The 20811-nt window shown below is 39.6% G+C and overlaps 3 protein-coding genes across 9 annotated transcripts in view; 2 read left to right on the top strand and 1 right to left on the bottom strand.

Moving 5' to 3' along the window:
• The window catches only part of asap1b (ArfGAP with SH3 domain, ankyrin repeat and PH domain 1b), a 60585-nt gene extending 56092 nt beyond the window's left edge, over nucleotides 1-4493 (top strand). For all 7 annotated transcript variants that reach the window (XM_031292817.2, XM_031292814.2, XM_031292812.2 and 4 more), the window contains 5 exons: nucleotides 884-962; nucleotides 1121-1185; nucleotides 1262-1812; nucleotides 2906-3028; nucleotides 3170-4493. In XM_031292817.2, the coding sequence (XP_031148677.1) occupies nucleotides 884-962; nucleotides 1121-1185; nucleotides 1262-1812; nucleotides 2906-3028; nucleotides 3170-3244 (893 nt within the window). In that variant the 3' untranslated portion in view covers nucleotides 3245-4493. The remainder of the gene's footprint in view (nucleotides 1-883; nucleotides 963-1120; nucleotides 1186-1261; nucleotides 1813-2905; nucleotides 3029-3169) is intronic.
• Nucleotides 4494-5047: 554 nt separating this feature from the next.
• On the bottom strand, nucleotides 5048-7355 carry si:dkey-37o8.1 (uncharacterized protein LOC407641 homolog). Its single transcript, XM_031292956.2, has 7 exons — nucleotides 7097-7355; nucleotides 6829-7008; nucleotides 6450-6746; nucleotides 6226-6376; nucleotides 5772-6028; nucleotides 5443-5677; nucleotides 5048-5367 (listed from the first exon to the last, which is right to left on the bottom strand). Exons 1-7 carry the CDS (start codon nucleotides 7238-7240, stop codon nucleotides 5258-5260), a joined length of 1374 nt encoding a protein of 457 aa, XP_031148816.1. The 5' UTR covers nucleotides 7241-7355; the 3' UTR covers nucleotides 5048-5257.
• Nucleotides 7356-8683: 1328 nt separating this feature from the next.
• The window catches only part of fam49bb (family with sequence similarity 49 member Bb), a 37388-nt gene continuing 25260 nt past the window's right edge, over nucleotides 8684-20811 (top strand). The window contains exons 1-2 of the mRNA XM_031292929.2: nucleotides 8684-8918; nucleotides 18046-18137. The gene's annotated coding sequence lies outside the window, so the exon portion shown is untranslated. The remainder of the gene's footprint in view (nucleotides 8919-18045; nucleotides 18138-20811) is intronic.

The raw sequence follows: 20811 nt of genomic DNA, 5'->3' as shown, positions 1-20811 counted from the left end.
GCACAAATCTTTTTATTTATTTTTCAGCTGTTACTACATGAGCCCCATCTCTGTGCGTAACGTAGAGCTTTCCCTGCATGTGTCTACAATGTGTAACGTTAAGACGGCCAATCACGAGTATTATTAGATCTTGGTAGAAGCATGCTGCATGCTTATTGGCTCACTGAAGCTGATGAGATGTACTCCTTAGGTATTGAACTTTGGTATTGAACGACTAGGCCTTTTTGGATACTTGATACTAAGGAGGCAATTTGGTCGGTGCCTAAAAAGTAATAAATTCTGTACCCAGCCCTAATGTGATGGATGATTTAAATGGGAAGGACTCCACTGTTTACGACTTGCAAGCATTCACAACAACTGAACTTTTTATCCATTCAACATACTTTCAAACTGCCCAAAGAGATTTTCATGAGTTTGACTCACTTCGGGTTAGTTAGAAAAACAGTCAAATATCTCAGAAATGAAAGCATCAGTTTTTTATACTACACTGACAAGAAAGGTTATCTTGTAACCACCACTTGGAGACACAAGAAGACAAACACCTCAGTCATCTTACCTGCAATCTTGTGTCTCTTTTGTGTATCGTGGGGATATTTTTACTGTTATTTCATTTTTATCATTTATCCTCTGTGGTGTTTTGTGCATTCTTTGTCACCCATACAGTAACACCCAACCACTAATTAAATGATGACACTTTATTGCACAACCTCCAAACAACACAGGCTCATGGATAGCTCAGCCAGATGACGCCTCCCTCATTATTTTCTTTAACCATCACAGCATGTTAATTTATTTCCACATTTATATTAAAGGAATGCCTCAGTTAGTGCCCTGTTATGGTGTTGAATAATCTGTGTCGTCATCAATGTTTATAATGTTTTAGGAAGCGACTCCACCCCTCCTCCTGTCAACAAGATGTCTCCTGTTTCTAACAAGTTTGAAGGAATTCCTCAACAGCAAAGGTACCAAAACAAAAGAAACCCACGGTGAAATATACAGCTTAATGGGCCGGAAATGTATTGCATTACTCGCTATAATAAAATGTTTTGCAGCTGATGTGGTACAAGCATCTTCTTAGATTCTGTTTTTGATTTAACTTAATTTGAAAATATTTTCCCAGCACTACTTCAAGCAACACAAAGTCTACACTTGGTCCAAGGGTTCTTCCCAAACTACCTCAGAAAGGTACAGTCTTTGTCCAGTTTTCATTTTGATTCAAGCTGTTGAATTGAATTAAGTAACTGTATGCTTCTTTCTCCAGTGGCATTGCGAAAGATTGACACCATACACCCGTCTATGGATAAGCCCAGCCATCCTCCAGAGGTCTTCCAGAAGTCCCCGCCGGCCACCGACACCCCACAGAAGGCTCCTCTGGCAGACAGGCCTCAGCTGGGAGACCTGCCCCCCAAACCACAGCTGTCTGAACTTCCTCCTAAACCTGGAGAACTTCCTCCGAAGCCACAGCTGTCTGACCTCCCTCCTAAACCTCAGCTGGGAGACCTCCCGCCTAAACCCCAGCTCAAAGACCTGCCTCCCAAGCCTCATCTCGCAGACATCCCCCCAAAACCCGGAACAGCCGAGTCCACTCCCCGGCCGCCTCCCGGAGAGACAGTGCAAAGGCCTCAAACGCAACCTCCACCTCCACCTCAGCCTCAGCCTCAACCGCAACCGCAGCCTCAGCCTCAAGACTCACCGTCACCTAATCAGCAAACAAATATAGGGACCCCCACCCAACAAGCTGCTGAAGACACCAATGGGACCCCAACAGGGACTGCAGAGACACCAGTGCCCCTCCCAAGGAAGATCAACACGGTATGACTATGCTTCTGTTTCTTCTTGGCTACTGAGCTACTACTTTTTTAGCAAATAAACTTGCTTTTTCAGAGTGCATTTCACCCACTGATGTTGTCAGAAGCATATTGGTCTTTTTCAGCAGTTATTTTATTAAAGTACAGTACAGTACACAAAGTATATGATTTGTTAGGCTGATATCGATATTTGAAAAGGTTTTAAAAATTCAATTACGATACACCGATTAATATTCTTTTTTTTCTTTCTTTTTTACATAAACATATGCTTGATTTAAAATTCCTTAAATTAGCTTTTTTTTTTTTTTTTTTTTTTTTTTAAAGAAACGTGACTACCAAGGAATGTACTGAACAGGACATTTTACAGTTGTAATATAAGCTTCTATAGTGGATAAACTCTAATGGAGACCTTGTTTCTAAATGACCTCAGACATACCTTTGGCATTTCTGTTCTGTATATTTGTGTTACTTATAGGCCAACATTTACGCTGATACTGATATATCTTAGATAACTGACCAAATATGCAGTCTACTGTAGATCTTCTATAAATGTAATACATGTGATGAGTTATGCATTTTTAAAATTTATATTGCTTAGCAGCTGTTCAACATTCAGTTCGTAGCGCCAAAGTTAAAGTTTTAACTTCTTCGTCATTCTTGATCCTAGCAACAGTCTTTAACCACTTTACATTTTATATTGAAATTTTTAATGTTGATGTTCTGGTGGACTCTTCTACTGCTGGCAGTTATTGCTACAGCTTCAGGTTGCATATTTAGTTGTTTTCAGATTATATTTTCCTAATTTTCTCACTTAAAATAGACCAGAAACAGTTTTCTGGTCAAATACTCTTATTGACAGTGGACCAAGAGGGTTACAGTACTTACGTATGAATATGACAAGAAATAAAATGATGAACTGTCATTTTCTGAATTTTCAAGAGGATCATTTCTGAACCTGGTGGTCACATAGAGAACACACTTGGCTTTTATGTCATTTTAATGCATTTCTGTTGCATTTTTTTCTGGACAGCTATGGTTACTAAGCTAAATAAAAGTTAACTGAGAGCAGATAACAGTTTTGTTATTTGTATGTCCAGGGGAAAAGCAAAACCCGTCGGGTGAAGACTATCTACGACTGCCAGGCTGACAATGATGACGAACTGACTTTTGTTGAAGGAGAGGTGATTATAGTTACAGGAGAAGAGGACCAGGAGTGGTGGGTGAGTCCAGCTTGAATACTACACTCTGTTCTTCCACTTTTTTGTTATTTCTAGCACTTCTTCGAACCGTCTCAAGGGCACAAAACAAACACTGGATGCCACTTTAATCTGTTTTTTCACATGTTCTCTTTATATTACCAGATCGGGCACATTGAAGGAGATCCGGAAAGAAAAGGGGTGTTCCCCATGTCTTTTGTGCACATCCTGAGTGACTGACAGCCATCGAGACTTGCACTACGCCTCTCCCTAAATTGGGAGGTCCTGTAAATAGCTATTATAACACCTCTTGTCAAACGACAAGTGTCCTAAAGAAGAAGAAAAAAGCAACAAAGAAGAAACCCAAGAAGGCTCATCTAAGCCATGGATGCCTCATCCATGCTGTACAAAGAATGTGTGTATTCTTCCTTTACCAGTATTATCTTAACCCTATAGCATGGCTGTGACAAAGCCACTCTCAGAACCCTAGCACTTACCTAAAGTCTATGTTTATGCTGTTACTGTGTATATATGTATGTAAATATATATATGTGTGTGTGAGTGTACATGTTTTATTGTACAAAACATGTACCATTGCTCTCTCTACCTGTCAGATTAAGCATCAGGGTGGTAGACTTTGAATTTTATCTGTATTGATTTTATTGGCCCTCAAGTAATTATTAGCTTATATTTCTGGAAAAAGGTCAAATAAGAAAAGGAATGTGAAATAGGTCATGTCACTATTTGTGTCTTGCATCCCTGTTTACCACCTTAGTTGACTGAAGAGGCTGGAGTCTCCCACTGATCTTCCCCGAGATGAAAACATTAAATGTACTCCTTGTTCTTGCTTGCTTTGTGTGTACACGTATTATGGTTGTTTTACAGTATAGAAACCTGCTGCTACTGTGTGGTGGAATATCAAAGCCTGTGGCTCACTGTAGGTCACTGATTTACTCCTTGTTACACTGTTCACTGTATGTATGCTTTGTGTGTGAACTCGACGCCATCTCCACAGTCTTTTGTCCTTTTCTGTGCATGGTGTAACAATGACTGGAATTGAGTGGAGTGCTGCGTTCAGAGACGCTCACCTCAGGGTTTGAAGAGCCACTATTAAGCAGGACTTCACAAAAAAAGGTATCCTGTTAAAGCCACTATTAATGACAAGTACAGGAAACTCAAGGACATCATAGCAATAACTTGATTTTCTGGACAGGCTAGAAATTTCACATTTAACTTGTGTTCACAATTCAGTGTCTTGTAAAAACCTCATGAGCTTGACATTTTTTTTTTAAGTTTGAGTTATGTAATATCATTCCATGTTACTGGATCGCCAGGTTTGCCTGTGAACCAGAGATGTCTTAGCACAGTGGACTTTGTAAAGGCTGGAGAGCCCATGTATTTTCACCCAGTCCTCACTGACTTGCAGTCCCCCCCATGTTAGGAACAAACCTATCAACCCATTGTATCATTAAAAGTGCTGTACTTAACTCTGAGCCTGCGCTTTTGCTTCATAACCATGCAATGTGTGGCTCTCCTTGGAATTCAATTGCATTTTTAAGCTGCTTATTATAGCATTACTCAAGATAAAAGCATATCATAGCAGGCATTTGGGAAATATGCCAATTCACATTCTGGAGTGGAGTTGTGCGATGCTCTATGCTACTCTTATCTGTTCAATGTAACCAAGGCCCAGTAGCGGAGTACAATTTTCAGAATCAGAATGAGATTTATTGCCAAGTAAGTAGCACAACTAGGACTTTGTCTTGGTTGAAGGTGCATACATAAAACCATTTCATTTATTGGGTTAGTTGAGGTACTTATGCTGCAGTTTCCCCTCTTTGAGCAAAGCTAACTGGTTGCTTGCAGTAGCTTCATATTTACCCTACAGGTGTGATTTTATTTCCCAAAATGTCTTAAAACTATTCCTGTAAGGTGGACAAATGAAAGGCTAAATGCTTACTCTTACCCACCTTGGAGTGGTTTAAACTCAGGCATATTTAAAGTTTCTACATTAACTATGTAGAAAGAACATTCAAGACAAAGTTCAAAGCTTCAAATTATTTATTTATTTTGTTCCCTGAACAAAACACATTTTAACCAAAGTTTACCATCCAATTCTACAGCTTCTTTTGGATATACCATTAACACAGGAATCATCACTTCAACATAAATACTTGGTCTCACTACACAAATTGCATTTTACCAAACAAAAAAACAGCCATACCAGATTTCACTGGTAAACTTTTAACGAAATTATTTACACACTTTGGCTTTGTGGAGAGGTTTTGACCCATGGTCCTTCACCACCGACTTGATGACGCCTACAGCGACTGTCTGCTTCAGGTCTCTAGCTGCAAAGCGACCTGGGAAGCACAAAATTAATTAAAACCCTGCAGAAGGCAACATGGGGCAGAACATTTTTTGGGACCTAGACTTACCTAAGGGAGGGTATGTGAAGAAGCTCTCCACACACATGGGCTTGATGGGAACCATTTTGACTGTAGCAGCATCTCCAGACATCAGGACCTGCGGCTGGTCCTCCAGTTTATTGCCGGTGCGCCGGTCAATCTTCTCCTTCAGCTCAGCAAAGCGACAGGTTACATGGGCGGTGTGGCAGTCCAGGACAGGAGAGTAGCCAGCTTTCACCTTCCCTGGATGGTTCAGGATGATCACCTAAAGACAAACCAAAAAAGCAGTTTTGTATTTGCCTCAGCACAGGGAGGCAAATACAAATTTTAAATTTCCACTTGAAATATTTTCAACCAACCTGAGCTTCAAAGCTGCTGACATCTGATGGAGGATCCTGCTGGGCATTGCCAGCCACATCCCCACGCCGCAGGTTCTTGACAGCCACGTTCTTAATGTTGAAGCCAACATTGTGTCCTGGCAGAGCAGTCTGCAGCCCCTGGTGGTGCATCTCAATGGACTTCACCTCAGCAGTGAGCTTGGTAGGGGAGAACATCAGGGTCATGCCAGGTCTGAGGATGCCAGTTTCAATCTTACCCACTGGCACGGTGCCAACTCCTGGAAGGATGAACAAATGGCATTTTAATCAAATCCAGTCCTTAACATTTAGAGGCATTTTATCAGCAAACCTTGCCGTTTTCCCCCCACTCCAATCCCTGCTGTACACCTGTACCTCATATCCTTGATTGGGGCTGATTAAAAGTCCAGGCTTAAAAAAAGAAAAAAAGAAATCAACTTTGATCACAATTTCTAACCTCCAATTTTGTAGACATCCTGCAGAGGCAATCGAAGGGGCTTGTTGATTGTGCGTACTGGTGGGTGAATAGAGTCCAGGACTTCTAGTAGAGTTTTCCCACTCGCATTCCCTTCCCTTTGTCTGGATTTCCAGCCTTGGAACCAGGGCATCTGTAGAGACATTTATTTTCCAAAGTGTTGCATCCTCAGCAGATATTTTAACTCTAAACCACCATTAGCCTACCTTCTGAGTTGCAGTGATCATGTTCTCCCCAGTCCAGCCAGAAATCGGAACAAAAGGCACCGTTGTGGGGTCGTAGCCAATCTTCTTGAGGAAGCCACTCACACCTCGCACCACTTCGTCAAAGCGTTTCTGGCTGTAAGGTGGTTCAGTCATATCCATCTTGTTCACACAGACTATGATCTGCTTGACACCCAGGGTATAAGCCAGTAAGGCGTGTTCTCTGGTCTGACCACTTCTCGACACCCCGGCCTCATACTCTCCTTTAGCTGCAGAGACCACCAGGAGGGCAACATCGGCCTGAAATTATATTAACGATATATTTGTGAAAAGAACCAAGAACTTAACTTTACATAACGTGATGCACTTCTGCGCTGCTTACCTGTGAAGTCCCGGTTATCATGTTTTTAATGAAGTCACGGTGACCAGGAGCATCAATTATAGTCAAGGTGTATTTTTGAGTGCTAAATTTCAGCAGAGAGATATCAATGGTGATTCCTCGCTCCCGCTCAGCTTTCAGCTTGTCCAACACCCAGGCGAATTTGAAGGAACTCTTCCCCATCTGTAAATTAACGTAAAGTGGTAAGCCTGTAGCTTAACAGGTTCTAGACATTTTGAATTGTTTTCACAGTAGATTTTGCCTTCCTCACCTGTGCTGCAGCTTTCTCAAACTTCTCGAGTTTTCTCTGATCGATGCCACCACATTTGTAGACGAGGTGGCCAGTGGTGGTTGACTTGCCGCTGTCAACGTGGCCGATAATCACCAAATTAACATGGGTCTTCTCTTTTGCCATGTTGAAGGTGGGTTTGCTAACCAAACAAATTAACTGTAGGCTTCTGACACAACCACGTTTACGCTTCCAAATTCTTCTGGTACACGAATCTGGCCAGCCACTATGCACTGACTTTATAAGCTCCACCTGCAGGGCCAGGACACATAATTGAAGACAGGTGTGCTGCCTAATTACGCTTAATTGGTGGCGGATGCCTGTTTTCTAAAAGCTGAATATCTAAACATTAGAGTAGCTGAACACCAAGAAAATGAAATAATATAAAATAATAAAATAATTCCTCCCAGATGTTATTTCTTTTGTGAACAGCAGTGAGAAGGATTAAATGAGTTTTCATTAATCTGCAGCAACAGGGGGTTACAGTCAGTTATCCTTTAAAACCAACCACTATGGATGGCAGTCTTTGAAGAGCCTTAATGAGTAACCTCTCTCTATGACTGGCCACAAAGCATAAAAAGGACTGAACTACTAAAGGCAATAAACACATTTAAAGAGACTGCTGATTGTAGAAGTTCAAATGTGTTGTCGTACATATAAAATAGGAAAATGAGGAGCCATAAACAGAAGTCTTACCATCACAGATGGTGCAAAACAGACAAACAACTACAGTTTCCATGAGTAGGTAGTAGGAGTCCTGCATTCAAAATCTTACTTAAGTACATAAGTATTTTTAGCTAAATGTAAAAGTACTTAAAATGCTAAAGAATTTCCCTCTTGGATTAATAGTACTACTGATGCATTCATGTTTCATTAGCATTTTACTGTTGTAGTTGGTCTGAGCTGATTTGAACAATTTGATATGTATATTTTATTATTAGCTACAAAACTGATGATGAACTTGTAAAAAAATGATGCATTGTTATCATGTTTTATAAGTTCATCAGGGGTGGAAGAAGTATTCAAATATTTTACTTAAGTAAAAGTAGTAATAGGCCTACTACAGTGTAGAAATACACAGTCAAGTAAAAAGTAGTAGTAGCCTAGGCTATTTTATGTACAGTATAGTGGAGTAGAAGTAGAAACTAGCATAAAATGGAAATACTCAAGTGAAGTACCTCAAATTTGTATTTCAGTACAGTAGCCTACTTTTAGTAAATGTAGCCTACATTCCATTAAAGCCAATAACACCCTGACAACGATAAACTGTCATACCCATACAATACATTTTCCCAAAGTAAATTGATCCAGAGTCGTTTAAAAAGACTCTGAGGTCAAAGTGGAGGGTCAGATGGCACATTACCGCCCCCTAGAGTTTGTTCAAGGTTTATATTAGCTTCTTGCTCAAGGACACTTCGGTAAAGTAAATTCACGTTGGACAACCAAGCTAAACGGCTTCTATCGAGTCCTAATTAACGCCGCGGTGTGAGACATAGAGAGACGGTTTAGAACCCCATAGAACCCCTTTGGTTGTAATCCGGTGGAAACCAACGTTAAAACAAAGCAGCGGGTCTCCACTGACCGGGCGGGTCTATCTTCAGTTAGGGAATGAAGGTGTAATAACTTCCCCCTCCGCGCTCAGAGGTGGCACAAACCAAACTCCCCTCTCGTTTGACGGTCACAATGACGCTCGATAACTAACCCGGAAACAGCAAATCTTTTTCTTCTTCTTTCAGCCCGTACCGCTGGCTTTCTAGCGTGGTATGCAGCCGTCGACTCCAGTGTTTTCTCTACGAGCAACAAGGTAAAACAGAGAAAATTACTACTTTATCTCGCCTTTTTCTGTCTTCTCAACTAAACACCTTTACTGTTCACCGGTTGCCATTTAGTCTGGCTGGTTTTTAAGGGTTACATTTTGTTCCTCGGAGGCAAAATTAATGATGAATCATAAACGTGTGCGGCGAAAATCAAACCCACGTATCGTGAAGTTACTGTTAAATACAAATAGTGGAAATATTTGTTTTGTGTTTTTAAGTTAACATTCTCGATGCCCCGTTAACTTCCCCTTTTTTCAGAACAACGGTCTCAAGGCAGGTTAGGCTACACTGCTAGATTCTTCCTTTATTTGGCCAGAGGCGTTGACTGTTACATGCTTGCCCCATATATTACTAATGCCAGGTTATCAGCTGTGTTTGGCCTCGTCTCCACAATAGAGACAGGTAAAGATTCAGTTATAGAGTAAGCGTATGGCTCGGATTAAGATTGCTCGCTTCCAGGCAGAAAATGATGCATCATTAAAGGAAATGCACACACTGACAGCTGGTTAGAGCTGGTTTGTCTTTTAATGATTTTCATTCTGAGCAATGCATGATTAAAACATTTTTTTATTCCAAACTGTGTCCTGGCTGTGGTGGAATAAGTATTCAAGTAGCAGTACCATAATGTAAAAATATTTCTGAATTCCAAATCTTACATTAATAAAAGAACAGAAGTACTATCAGCAAAATATAGTACTATTATATTATTATGCACAATTATATGTTTTTAAAATCTTAATCTGCAAAATGGCTAGTAACTATAGTTGTCAAACAAATCTAGTGGCACTTCAAGTGCAATATTTCCCTCTGAAATGTAGTATAAAGCTGCATGAAATGTAAATATTCATGATTCAAAATTGTACTTTACTACAATACTCGAGTAATTGTACTTTAGTAGTTATATTCCACCACCGGCTCCTCCCCAGAGTCTACTGTAAAATGTAGATTCAGATGTTCAATGAGTGGAGTTGGTCGTTTTTTAAAAGTTTTCTTTGCATCAGTTGTCTGCACAACTCAACGCTAGCATGGTAGTGTATGTTGTATCTTTTCCGCCCAGTCTCTGCAAAGGTCTTGTAAGTGGAAGTGAAACTTCCCATGAAGCCAGATTTGATGGTATGTTAGTCAAGTGCAACTCTGTTGTGGTTGTGATGCAACGTCTACATTAAATTTATCTGAAAAGTCCCACGATCTCTGATTGTGGCGAGTTAGGCATGAGTTCAGAGAGGTATACTGGGACCTTTTTACCTCCTTATGTCACCAAAAAATGACAACAAGTTCTACAGGCATGGCCTTTAAAGGTGCGTTTTAAGGGGAGAAAAGACTAATGGTGCTCTCCTAATAATGGTATGCTGCACTTTTTTTGTCTCAGTAAATCTGGATTTACTGCAAGCCAGTGTTAAAATATCAGTCAGTCAGTCATCGCAAACCCACGTTTGCTGTGTGAAATAACATGTCTCCAGGTTATTGTGTATTGCGTTGTCCTCTTTTGAAATTTGTCTTCCTTATATCAGCCACTGCACATTTTGAAAGAAGGAAGTATCACCTTTCTTTTTTTTCTTTCAACAGATGGACACACATTTCTGCTCTCATAGTTTGAGTCTGTGTAGGCCTGTGAATATGGGCTGGAAAAGACCTGACTTGTGCCCCAGTTGTATTACTGTGAGACATGGTACAACTTGGTACATGGTGAAATGCAGGTAGAGGCATGCAGGTGCATTTAGGCAAAACCTTTCAAATTAATCGTGTATTGGATACTGCAGCAACATTGTTATACAAAGCAAATGATATACCTCCATATTGGGAAAGGATTATCTTTTTCAGCTTTTACATGTTACAATTGAGTTATAATCTGGCTGTAATCTTGTCATAGAGTTTTACAGCTTTTGACTCCCAGTCTTTCTCTACGTGAGGATATTGTTGACATTAGATAAGACTGTTGTCAGTGATTTACATTAGTGTTTGCATTGTGGGGGCTTAAATAACAATAGAGGCAGAGATGTGTTGAGTATGACTAAAATACACTCTCATTGTGCTAATGTAATGAACTCTGTTAACCCCTGAGGAAGCCCGTGCAAGAGGATTTTCCACATACTTTCTCCAGCAAATGTATTTTGTAGTTCAGACAACTGTAGTTACTGTAACTGGGGGTGACAACACAAGGATAGAGTCAGTGTAATGGTAGATCATTTAAATTGTTAATAATTTTTCTCAATTACCTTTTTTTTTTAAGAAAAAGCTGCTCAGACGTTTTTATACATATATTCACAGACTTGCAAACTGACTTGTATCACTTTCGAAGAAAGATTGTTTGTCTGTAAACTCTATGTATTAATGTATACATTAATTTGAAATACCGTAGTGAAAGTAAAACCTATGATTGCAATAGAAACCTTTTGGACATGATATCATTAGGAATCAATTGTCGACTTCACTGGAATGTCACAAAGTCGCCAAGGGGTCCAGACCCCTCTTTGCGACCCACTCCCTTGAACACACCCCATGTCTGTGAGCTGCTGGCTTCAGTTTGGGTTACTGCAGTTATTCTCGGTATGAGGTTCACTGTAGTCTCCTGCTGACAGTCGGGACTATTTATTGTATTTACGGCAGCAAGTAGATCAACTCATACTAAAACACTTGTTATAACAGTTAATGTACCATTGTGTGATTTTTATACTGTATTAGGGCTGCAACTAACGTTTATTTTCATAGTCGATTAATCTGTCGATTATTTTCTCGATTAATCGATTAGTTGTTTGAACTATAAAAAGTTTGAACATGGTGAAAAATGTGGATCAGTGTTTCCCAAAGCCTAAGAGGAGCCTAAGTTTTGTCCAGTTTACTGTCACAAAGGAGAGAAGAGACTAGAAGATATTCACATTTAACAAGCTGGAATCAGAGAAATCTTATTTTTTTTAATAAAAAATGACTCAAACGATTAATTGATTATCAAAATAGTTGGAGATTAATTTAATAGTTGACAACTAATCGATTCATCGTTGCACCACTATACAGTATTGTTATATTTCAGGCAGCCAAGATGTGTTTATTTACTACTGTGATTGAACAACTTTTAATACTTTTCCTACTATCATCTGCATGACACCTTTTGTCCTGATTCACCAGATTTGATTTAAGCTCCTCTTTTTATTTAGTGCTCATGTGGGTTGTTTTTGTTTTGTGATCTATGGTGGGAGGACACAATAACATGAGCACTTGTGCAATGTAATAATGCAATCCAGAGCAGCTTAAGAATACAACCACAGACTTAAACCAACACCTCTCTGACACAGTCCCCACAGCAACTATATTTCCAGATTTTAGAAATCTGTTTGTATCATACTGTTAGTGTTCACGTTATTGTGTCCACCCCTTGCTGTATTCCTAACACACTACAGGAAGCATGCTAGGTCAGGTGCTGCTGTCTTTTAGCTGTATGCAGAATAGAGCTGTATTGATCCCTTTCTGTGGCATAATGCTGTTTGCTCAGTTATTTGGATTAACTTCCTCCCGGTGATTTGGCGCGTTCAGTGTTCTGCTCTAACACCATTATCATGACCTGGCTTAATGCTGGAGAGTTGGTGAGCATTGTTTCATTTCAAAAATGCTTTTTTTATTGTTGTTTAAACAAATATTGTTTTAAAGGCACTTGATTGCAGTACTTTGTTTAATGCTGTGGAAATTGTGCCATTTGACAATTAAAACACAAATCAGAGTTTGTCATGGACTTCTCTGTGCTATAAGACTAATCTCATTTGCCTTTTGAGTACACACACTCCCTCTTCCATTGCAATTGCATGTCTGCTCTTGTCCTAGGAGATCATAGTTGAAATGATGACATGCATGAGTCACTCGGTAGGAAAGGCTGACTATGCCCCCCTTTTCAAGTAGACCTGCATGTTTCTGCGCATGGCTGAATTGTTAGGGAGAGGATATCACAAATGTCCTGTATAAATGTACCTGTTTTTTTGACGTTATGAGTCCCTGCTGTTCAGTCCACAAACAGATTTATTTAATAGTTTGTTGAGAGGGACCACAGCTACGACCTCCACTGCTCCAGACCATCTTTCTCTGCTCATTTAACAGCAAAATCGTTTTGCTGTTAAATGAGCAGAGAAAGATGGTCTGGAGCAGTGGAGGTCGTAGCTGTGGTTGGTTTGTGTTTGCAGCCTTTTGGCGGTGGCGAGTAATGTACTTTTGATCTGTGTCTCTGATGTGTATGACTCCGTATGTGTGCCAGTTTCTGATCTGCAGCGCCGGCTGTGCTGGTAGACTTGAGCATTCCTCTCAACTTTCTCACTTCCGTCTTCTGTTGTTGGCTTATCTGAAGCCCTAAGCATGCACACATAATAAGAAGAGAGAATATCTTTTTTTTTTTTTTTTTTTTTTTCCCTCTCTCTCCTGCAGTTAGTTCATCCAAAGGCCTCCCACAGGATGCTTTCATTTGTTGCTCTCCATATGCAGCAGCAAAATCTTCAGAGTGAATGGTACTAAAGCAAAGTGGACTTTGCATAGAAAAGTTCAATATAAAGCTATGAATAACCCACTCAAAAGGAAAAAAATGCTGTCACTTTGTGTGGCCCTACCCCCACACCTTCCACACATGCACAGAAAAAAACCCAGGCTAAAATCTACAGAAAAGATAGAGATTTTATCCTTTGACAGCAGTTAAAAGATTATCGTATGTAAAACCAGGCAGATCTCATGTGGCTGCCTACATGTCAGTGGACACAGAGCAGGAGTGTTCCCACAGATGGCAGATCAGCATGCTAGAAATTCAGCTTTTGCATGAAACTGTTGCCGTGCTGCCCCCGCACCAAGCCTCCATCCTCACATGGTGTTTAAACTGTCAAATAAACCTGGCCTACTTTACAGTATGTTGTTCCATGTATTCTATTTATCATAGTGATGCATTTTGTTCCATTATGTTCGCTATAGTCAAAGCTGTAGAAACCTGGACCAATTGAGAAGAACTTACCCACTAATACCCACTTAACATTGTATATAGGGCTCATTATTCAGGGGTTTTATTTTTCAGAAGAAACTGGGAAGCTATCAGTGTTTATTTTAAATATTGATATCCAAATTGGATTATTAGATATTTGCATTTTAATCATGTAAACCATTTTTTAATCCAGCTGAGATGCTTGAGCCCTCAACAGGTCATTTGTTCTGACATTTCAGTTGGATGATCTCCAGTTCATTTAACTGATCCGTGGAGTTTTTTCTTAATGAAATGATGTTCCGCAGAGGCTCGGCCGTGCTCCGTGGGCTTTAGTTACTCCGTCGATTTCCCTCCTCTGCCCTCAGCTCTCACTCACCAGTAGGGACAGGGGAATATAAATTGTCATGGCAACTTTAGTTTTAATGGAAGTTTTACTCAGTGGTGTTGAAACACAGCAAGGACTGATTTATATCTGATTGTCACTCGCTTCAGTTTGGTGACGCTTAAAATAAGTCCTTTTTTTCTAATATCAAGTGGTAGGTCATAAACTTCCCTACTGTGTAGCCTACATCGAGAACAAGACACATCATGTACTATCAAAGCTTTAAAATTACATCGATCTTTAGTACACAACTAAAGCAATATCACATTTACAGATGTTTAAATGGAATATTAAATATGTTATGCTGGTTCTAGGTCCAGTTTCTGGTCCATAAATTAAAATGCACCTCATTCAACAAAATAACATTTACAGAAAATTGAAGCAACATCTTAATTATAATTGAAATATTTCTGAGTAACTGAAAATAATATGTTCATGTTGTGCAGCCCTAATGGTGTGCTGAACTTAACTGTGTGTGTGTGTGTGTGTGTGTGTGTGTGTGTGTGTGTGTGTGTGTCAAATGGACATGCACCATATACAGTATAGATCCTATTGATTACCTCAGTGGCCCGCTCTATAGTCAGATTTAGCACATGTGTGTAGCACACAGTTTACAGCAGGCCGACACATGTTGGCCACATATCGACCCCTTCATGCGATGAAGTCGATTAAAACCAAACCCCCTATTGTGGTGGAGTCAATTAAACAAAACGAATGTATTTGGTAGGGGTGTGCAAAAAAATCTATTCACATTCGAATCGCGACTCAATCCCTACGATTCAAAATCGATTCATAGAATTCCAAAAATCAATTCATATTTTTTAATTAAAAGTAAAAAAAAAAAGTAACTACATTTACATACTGTGAATCATTTTTTTTAATCGAGAATCGTTTTTGAATCTAGAGCCTGAAAATCAATATCGAATTGTGACATTTTCTGAATCGTGCACCCCTAGTACTTGGTATGTTGACTTATTGCTGCTGCAAACTGGAGATGTTAGAGCAGATTCAAATGGGTCTTTGCCACTCTGAGATGTTGCAGCCTCATATGACAGTTCTTGTACAAAAAAACTTTAAAATCCAGTTCTGGTATGTAGCTACTTTACAAGTCTCTGGAAATGACAAATCAAAACAAGGAAATAAGTCTTTGAAACAGTCGGAAGTGAGCTTTTAGTTCAGAGAAAACTCCACTGAGCAGCGTTTGTTTTATTGCCTCTGTGCCTGTGGGAATAAAGCAATATCAGACCAGTTGTGTTGGCAAACACGAGCATGCTGTGTAGATTTTACTCAAGTTTTGTTGTGTGATTTTAAGGGTATTACATTTCAGATATCTCTCAACTTATTACTCCTCTCCTTCCCTCACTTGGTCCTTATTAAATATACCGTATGGATGACTTCTTTCAAGTTTTTGTTAAGATAAAGAACTCATCATGTGACGAGTGAATGCCTCCGAGGTGATCGAAACACAAAACACTGAACCCCCCACAGTGACACTGGTTAACTGGGCAGTAGTTGTTTCCTTGGATCTAATTGTAGCTTGAAGGGACACACGTACACAGTGCCACTTCAGTATGATCTCATCATATGGGTCTTTTCCATATGATGCACTGAGGTGAATGACAGTATTCCTATATACGGAAAAGACACAAACCTGAAAGCATAATAATGGTTTGATATATATATATATATACATACACACACACACACACACACACACACACACACACACACACACACACACACACACACACACACACACACACACAGTGCTGCTCATAAGTATTCATACCCATGCTAAAGTTGACTAAAAAAAGGAATAAAAAAATCATCTTTTGGAAATTGATCTTGAGCCTTAATTAAAAAAATTAGGAAAAATCTGACCTTTTAAGGACACCAATTTGTTTTGTGAATGAATAATGTATTGTAAATAAATAAATGTTCTTCCTTTAAATACAGGGGCCATAATTATACATACCCTTTTGTTAAATTCCCATAGAGGAAGGCAGATTTTTATTTTTAAAGGCCAGTTATTTCAGGGATCCAGGATACTATGCATCCTGATAAAGTTCCCTTGGCCTTTGGAATTAAAATAGCCCCACATCATCACATACCCTTCACCATACCTAGAGATTGGCATGGTTTTATTTCAGTTAGCCTAATAGCTAACTGAGATAAGATCCATATCCATGCAAATCAAACCAGCTATTAGGCTAACTGAAATAAAACCATGCCAGTCTCTAGGTATGGTGAAAGGTATGTGATGATGTAGGGCTATTTTAATGAAGATGATTTTTTTTATTCCTCTTTTTAGTCAACTTGACCATGGGTATGAATACTTATGAGCAGCACTATAGTCAACTTGACCATGGGTATGAATACTTATGAGCAGCTATATATATATATATATATATATATATATATATATATATACATACACACACACACACACACACACACACACACACACACACACACACACACACACACACACACACATACCAAGTCCATCGTTTCCTGAAATACTAATGTACTGCTCCACAGTACTGTAACCCCTATAACCTAATGTGCTCATTCAAGGGATAATTTGGCCGCATGTTGTGCCCCCGGCTGTAGGCATGATGCATAGCTGACTCCCATGACACCCTGCCACAGATGTCACCCAGAATGTCCTCTGTGACATGTCAGCTGTAATGGATTAGCAGCAAGTTGTGGTCAGTTTGCATGAAGAAAATCCTCTGTCAGAACGAGAGATAAGAAGAAAGAAAAATGTCTATGATTTCAGAATGTAGTGTACTTTGGTAGTGCCCTCTTTTCACAGTGTCTTGTTTGATCATTTCTTCGTCCACAACCGTCTCCCACAGCTCTCGGCGTTCTTGTGGGTTTGAAGCTTCAGGGTTTGAAGTCTGATCACATTCATGCATGACCAACACCGGCGCTATTGCCATGCATTTGTATGCAGGCTGGCGAAGAGAGAAGTGCCTTGGTCCTAATGGTCTTACAGCCTACTGAGCTTGTACTCTCATTCAGGGCTTGTGAACAATTTGTGAAACGAGCTTGTGACTTACAGAGACTGTTGAATCTTAAACCGAGGAGACTCTTACTTTGGCCGGAAACTAGATGCGTTTTATAGCTAAAATGTTTTTGATCACTTTTGATTTAACTTTTAAAAATCTTAAGCTTTCACTGAATGAAAAGACCTAAACGTGAGCTGGATTGAATCAATTGTGTTGTAGAGTTCTTGCAGGAGGTAGCAGGGTGCCTTGTAGAAGTGAATCAGAGGAAGTGTTACACAATAGGAAGTGGTGTGTTTTTTCTGCGTCTTTTTGTTCCATGTTTTATAAAAAAAAAAAAAACTACAATTAGCCCATGGTCTACAAGGAAGGTAGGACATAAGACACCCCTGTCATTGCATACTTAACATGATATCTGCAGTCATTCTGCTAATGTTCCCTTTTTGTGTTTTGCTGTGTTGTGTTAAGAGGTGTGACCAGTATGTGTGAAGAGTGCACCAGATGTGTTGTCCAAGTGTAATTTGTTCCAGTGATAATGCAGAAAATATGAAAAGTCTTTCATGTACTTTACACAAATGAAAAGAAATTTAAGTTTTCAGTGATTTTGCAGTAATTTTGTGTGTTTTAAGAAAACATTTTATCTGCAGAAGGCTTCATTTTGCATAACGATGCCACTGTTTGTCTCTAGCCGTCAATGTTTGTAATAGACCATGAAATCGCCTTTTGTCATACCCTGGATTGTTATACATTTGTTGAGCGTTGAGTTTGATGTGTTTCAGAGGCTGACCTCTGGTGGAGGACTGTGACCCGAGGCCACCTGCCAGGCCGGGCCTCCCTGCTCCTGACTGACTGCCTCACAGTTCCACTGCTGGTAAGTCCTCGTACCAAGTCACACTTTCAAGATTGGGGCTTATTTTGAAAGGATTGGTTTAGGGCTGCAACTAACGATCATTTTCATTTTTCAAATCTTAGTTAATCGTTAAATTATTTGGCGTATTTAATGTCAAACAATGGTGAAAATGGGACAAAGAAAAAACTTAAATCCTTACAACTGAGAAGCTACAACTAGCTAATGACTGAAGGATTATATATTATAATCGTTTTCATTTTCTGCTGCTAATTGACTAATTCCTTCAACTCTAGATTAGTTAAAACGTGTCTTAAAGCAATACTCACATCTTTATATGTACATTTAGTTATTGGACTCTTCAGTATGATCCGGAGAAATCACCACGGCTAACAACTTTTGAAAATGTAGACATGGGCATGTAAGTATTGTTTAAAGATAGACTTAAAGAAATTGTGAACATATCCTTTGTTCCAAGTCCATCAGCTGCATGTCTGCATTATATTAATTGATGCAAAGTTTGACCGTTAGACTATTTTCATATTGTAACTGTAGGCTTTCATTCTCCACTCCAGATTACCATCTGCATATCTGTTTCTATTTGTTCACATGTCTATTTATACCTACAGTATTCAAGGACATAACTGGTATCTGATCCTAATTTGAATTGAAGGCAATGTTTAGAAAAGCAGGTTGTTGAGAATAACAAAATACTCCACGTCAAGCTTTTTTGTGCGCCTGCATCTCTCCCATTGTTTCAAACTAATTTGGGTCATAGTGCGTACTGAAGGGCTTTGAATGAATAGAGGCATTTCTCTAAATGGCAGTTTGAGTCAGTTACCTTGCTTTCTTTCCACTGGTGGTGTAATCATGCAAATGTGGTCTCAGTATAGGTAGGAGGAAAAATCAAATAACTGTTGGTGGAAATATCCAAATACAAGTTGCATGTTGCATGACTAACACTCTTATTTTGTACCTGATAGATCCAGAGGTCACTAAATGAGAGATACAGGTCACATCTTTTTAGGGGAGGGGGGGGGGGGGGTGTAACTAGGACACTGTTGGCTTCAATTTGAACTTAACATTACATTGCTCTCTATGGATATCGTGCCCCATCTGGCGTAGAGTCAAACCTTGCCAGAACTGCCCCTCCTCCTCTTAAACTCATACACTCTAAAATAATGAATGGAAACTGCACCATTACTTAAAGTGCTCTTATTATGCTTTTTGGCTTTTCCCCTTACCTTTATTGTGTCCTATATCTTTTTGTGCACGTTATAGGTTTACAAAGTAAAAAAGCCCAAAGTCCACCCCAAAGGGACCATCTCCAACAGAAAACACTGTTCACAAACTGCTCCAAACAGCTCTATTGTAGTCCAGCCTTTACTTCAGAGACAAACATGGTCACTTTGTAACACACGTTATAATGCTCGCCTAGCTGCTAGCATGGCACTCCCTCATACTCTGCAACTGACAAGCTAGCAGTACTTACTGCACATGTCCGATTCCCAACAAAGATGGTACAGAAGTGCGATGTCTCACTCTGTAGCTAAAACGGAGAGCTCAACACACAGGGTGAAAAGAGGAGCTGCATGTACTGTACTGCATGTACAGTACAACAAATATATGGTATCTGAAAATTAAACCACATAAACCTATTCTGGTACAACCTCTAAATACAATTATGAACAATTATGAATGAAAATGAGCATAATATGAGCACTTTCAAAAACCATCAAACCTGTACAAATCAGCTTGAGGACCGTTTCTCTTTTCTGACAATCTTTTAGAAGCCTCTAGCTTTAGGTTGAGAAGCACAGATAAATTCTTCATGTAATCGCCCATGTTATTAAAATTACAACTTTATTGGCAATCATCACCTTATCTGAGGTTTACACATAATCAAAAATTCAGTTTCAGAACTGTAAGAGTAGCTTTGGTGCACCGATACAAAGTAGACATGTCATTATGTAAGAACGCCTGTGGTATACCTATTATTAGTCCTAATGTGTTGTGGGTGTATGTGTAATGCTTGCTCAGGAAATGAAGTGCATTGTGGGCCATAAAAAGGAGTAATGTAGGTGCTCCCAGCTTCCTGTCCCCCCTCAAGGCCAGAGTGTTTATGTAACTACAGGGCACAGGGTCACTGCTCACACGACAAACTGGCAGCTCTGACACGAGACTCACCACGTCTTGTTCAAGTACATTTTACATGTTTTTTGTAATAGTTGGTTACTTTGTGGCGTTGACGTTTAGTGGTTTTAGTCTCATTTTAGACCAGTATATTTTGGCAATGTGGAGTTTTACTGCACGTTTTTATTTTTTTTCCTGCTCACAGCAAAAAGATTTTTTTTCTTCTTTTTTGCTCTCAGGTTGTCTTTTTTTTCACCTTGCATAATTTCTCCCCTGCTTGCATGTCTGCACATCCCTGTTGTATTTTTCTCTGTCTCCTTGGAGATTGTTACCATGACACACAGCTATCATTCGATTGGCTAAGCTCTGGTGCTGGAATGCTGGGCCGTTTTGACAGCTAATCCTCAGGTGGTTCGTATATAGGATTACTAAGTCAGTGTATCCCCGTGAGAGGTCTGTGTTTGTGTGAGTATAGGCTAATGCCAAGCTGCCGAGGTACCCTATTAAGATTCAAATCCATTCACTAAAATAGCCTAAATGGCAAGCTATTTCAGTTAGCACGCAG

This window comes from Sander lucioperca, chromosome 23, assembly GCF_008315115.2.
Source record: "Sander lucioperca isolate FBNREF2018 chromosome 23, SLUC_FBN_1.2, whole genome shotgun sequence".
NCBI lineage: Eukaryota > Metazoa > Chordata > Actinopteri > Perciformes > Percidae > Sander > Sander lucioperca.
The sequence above is the reverse complement of the archived record's forward strand: the minus strand, read 5'-3'. Positions and strand labels throughout refer to the sequence as shown.

Excerpts from the sequence above, each read along its gene's own strand:
- si:dkey-37o8.1 (XM_031292956.2), bottom strand. The coding sequence starts at position 7,240 with ATGGCAAAAGAGAAGACCCATGTTAATTTGGTGATTATCGGCCACGTT. Across the intron at positions 6,029-6,225 it reads GGATGTCTACAAAATTGGAG|GAGTTGGCACCGTGCCAGTG; the intron begins GTTAGAAATTGT and ends TCATCCTTCCAG. Across the intron at positions 5,678-5,771 it reads TCAGCAGCTTTGAAGCTCAG|GTGATCATCCTGAACCATCC; the intron begins GTTGGTTGAAAA and ends GTTTGTCTTTAG.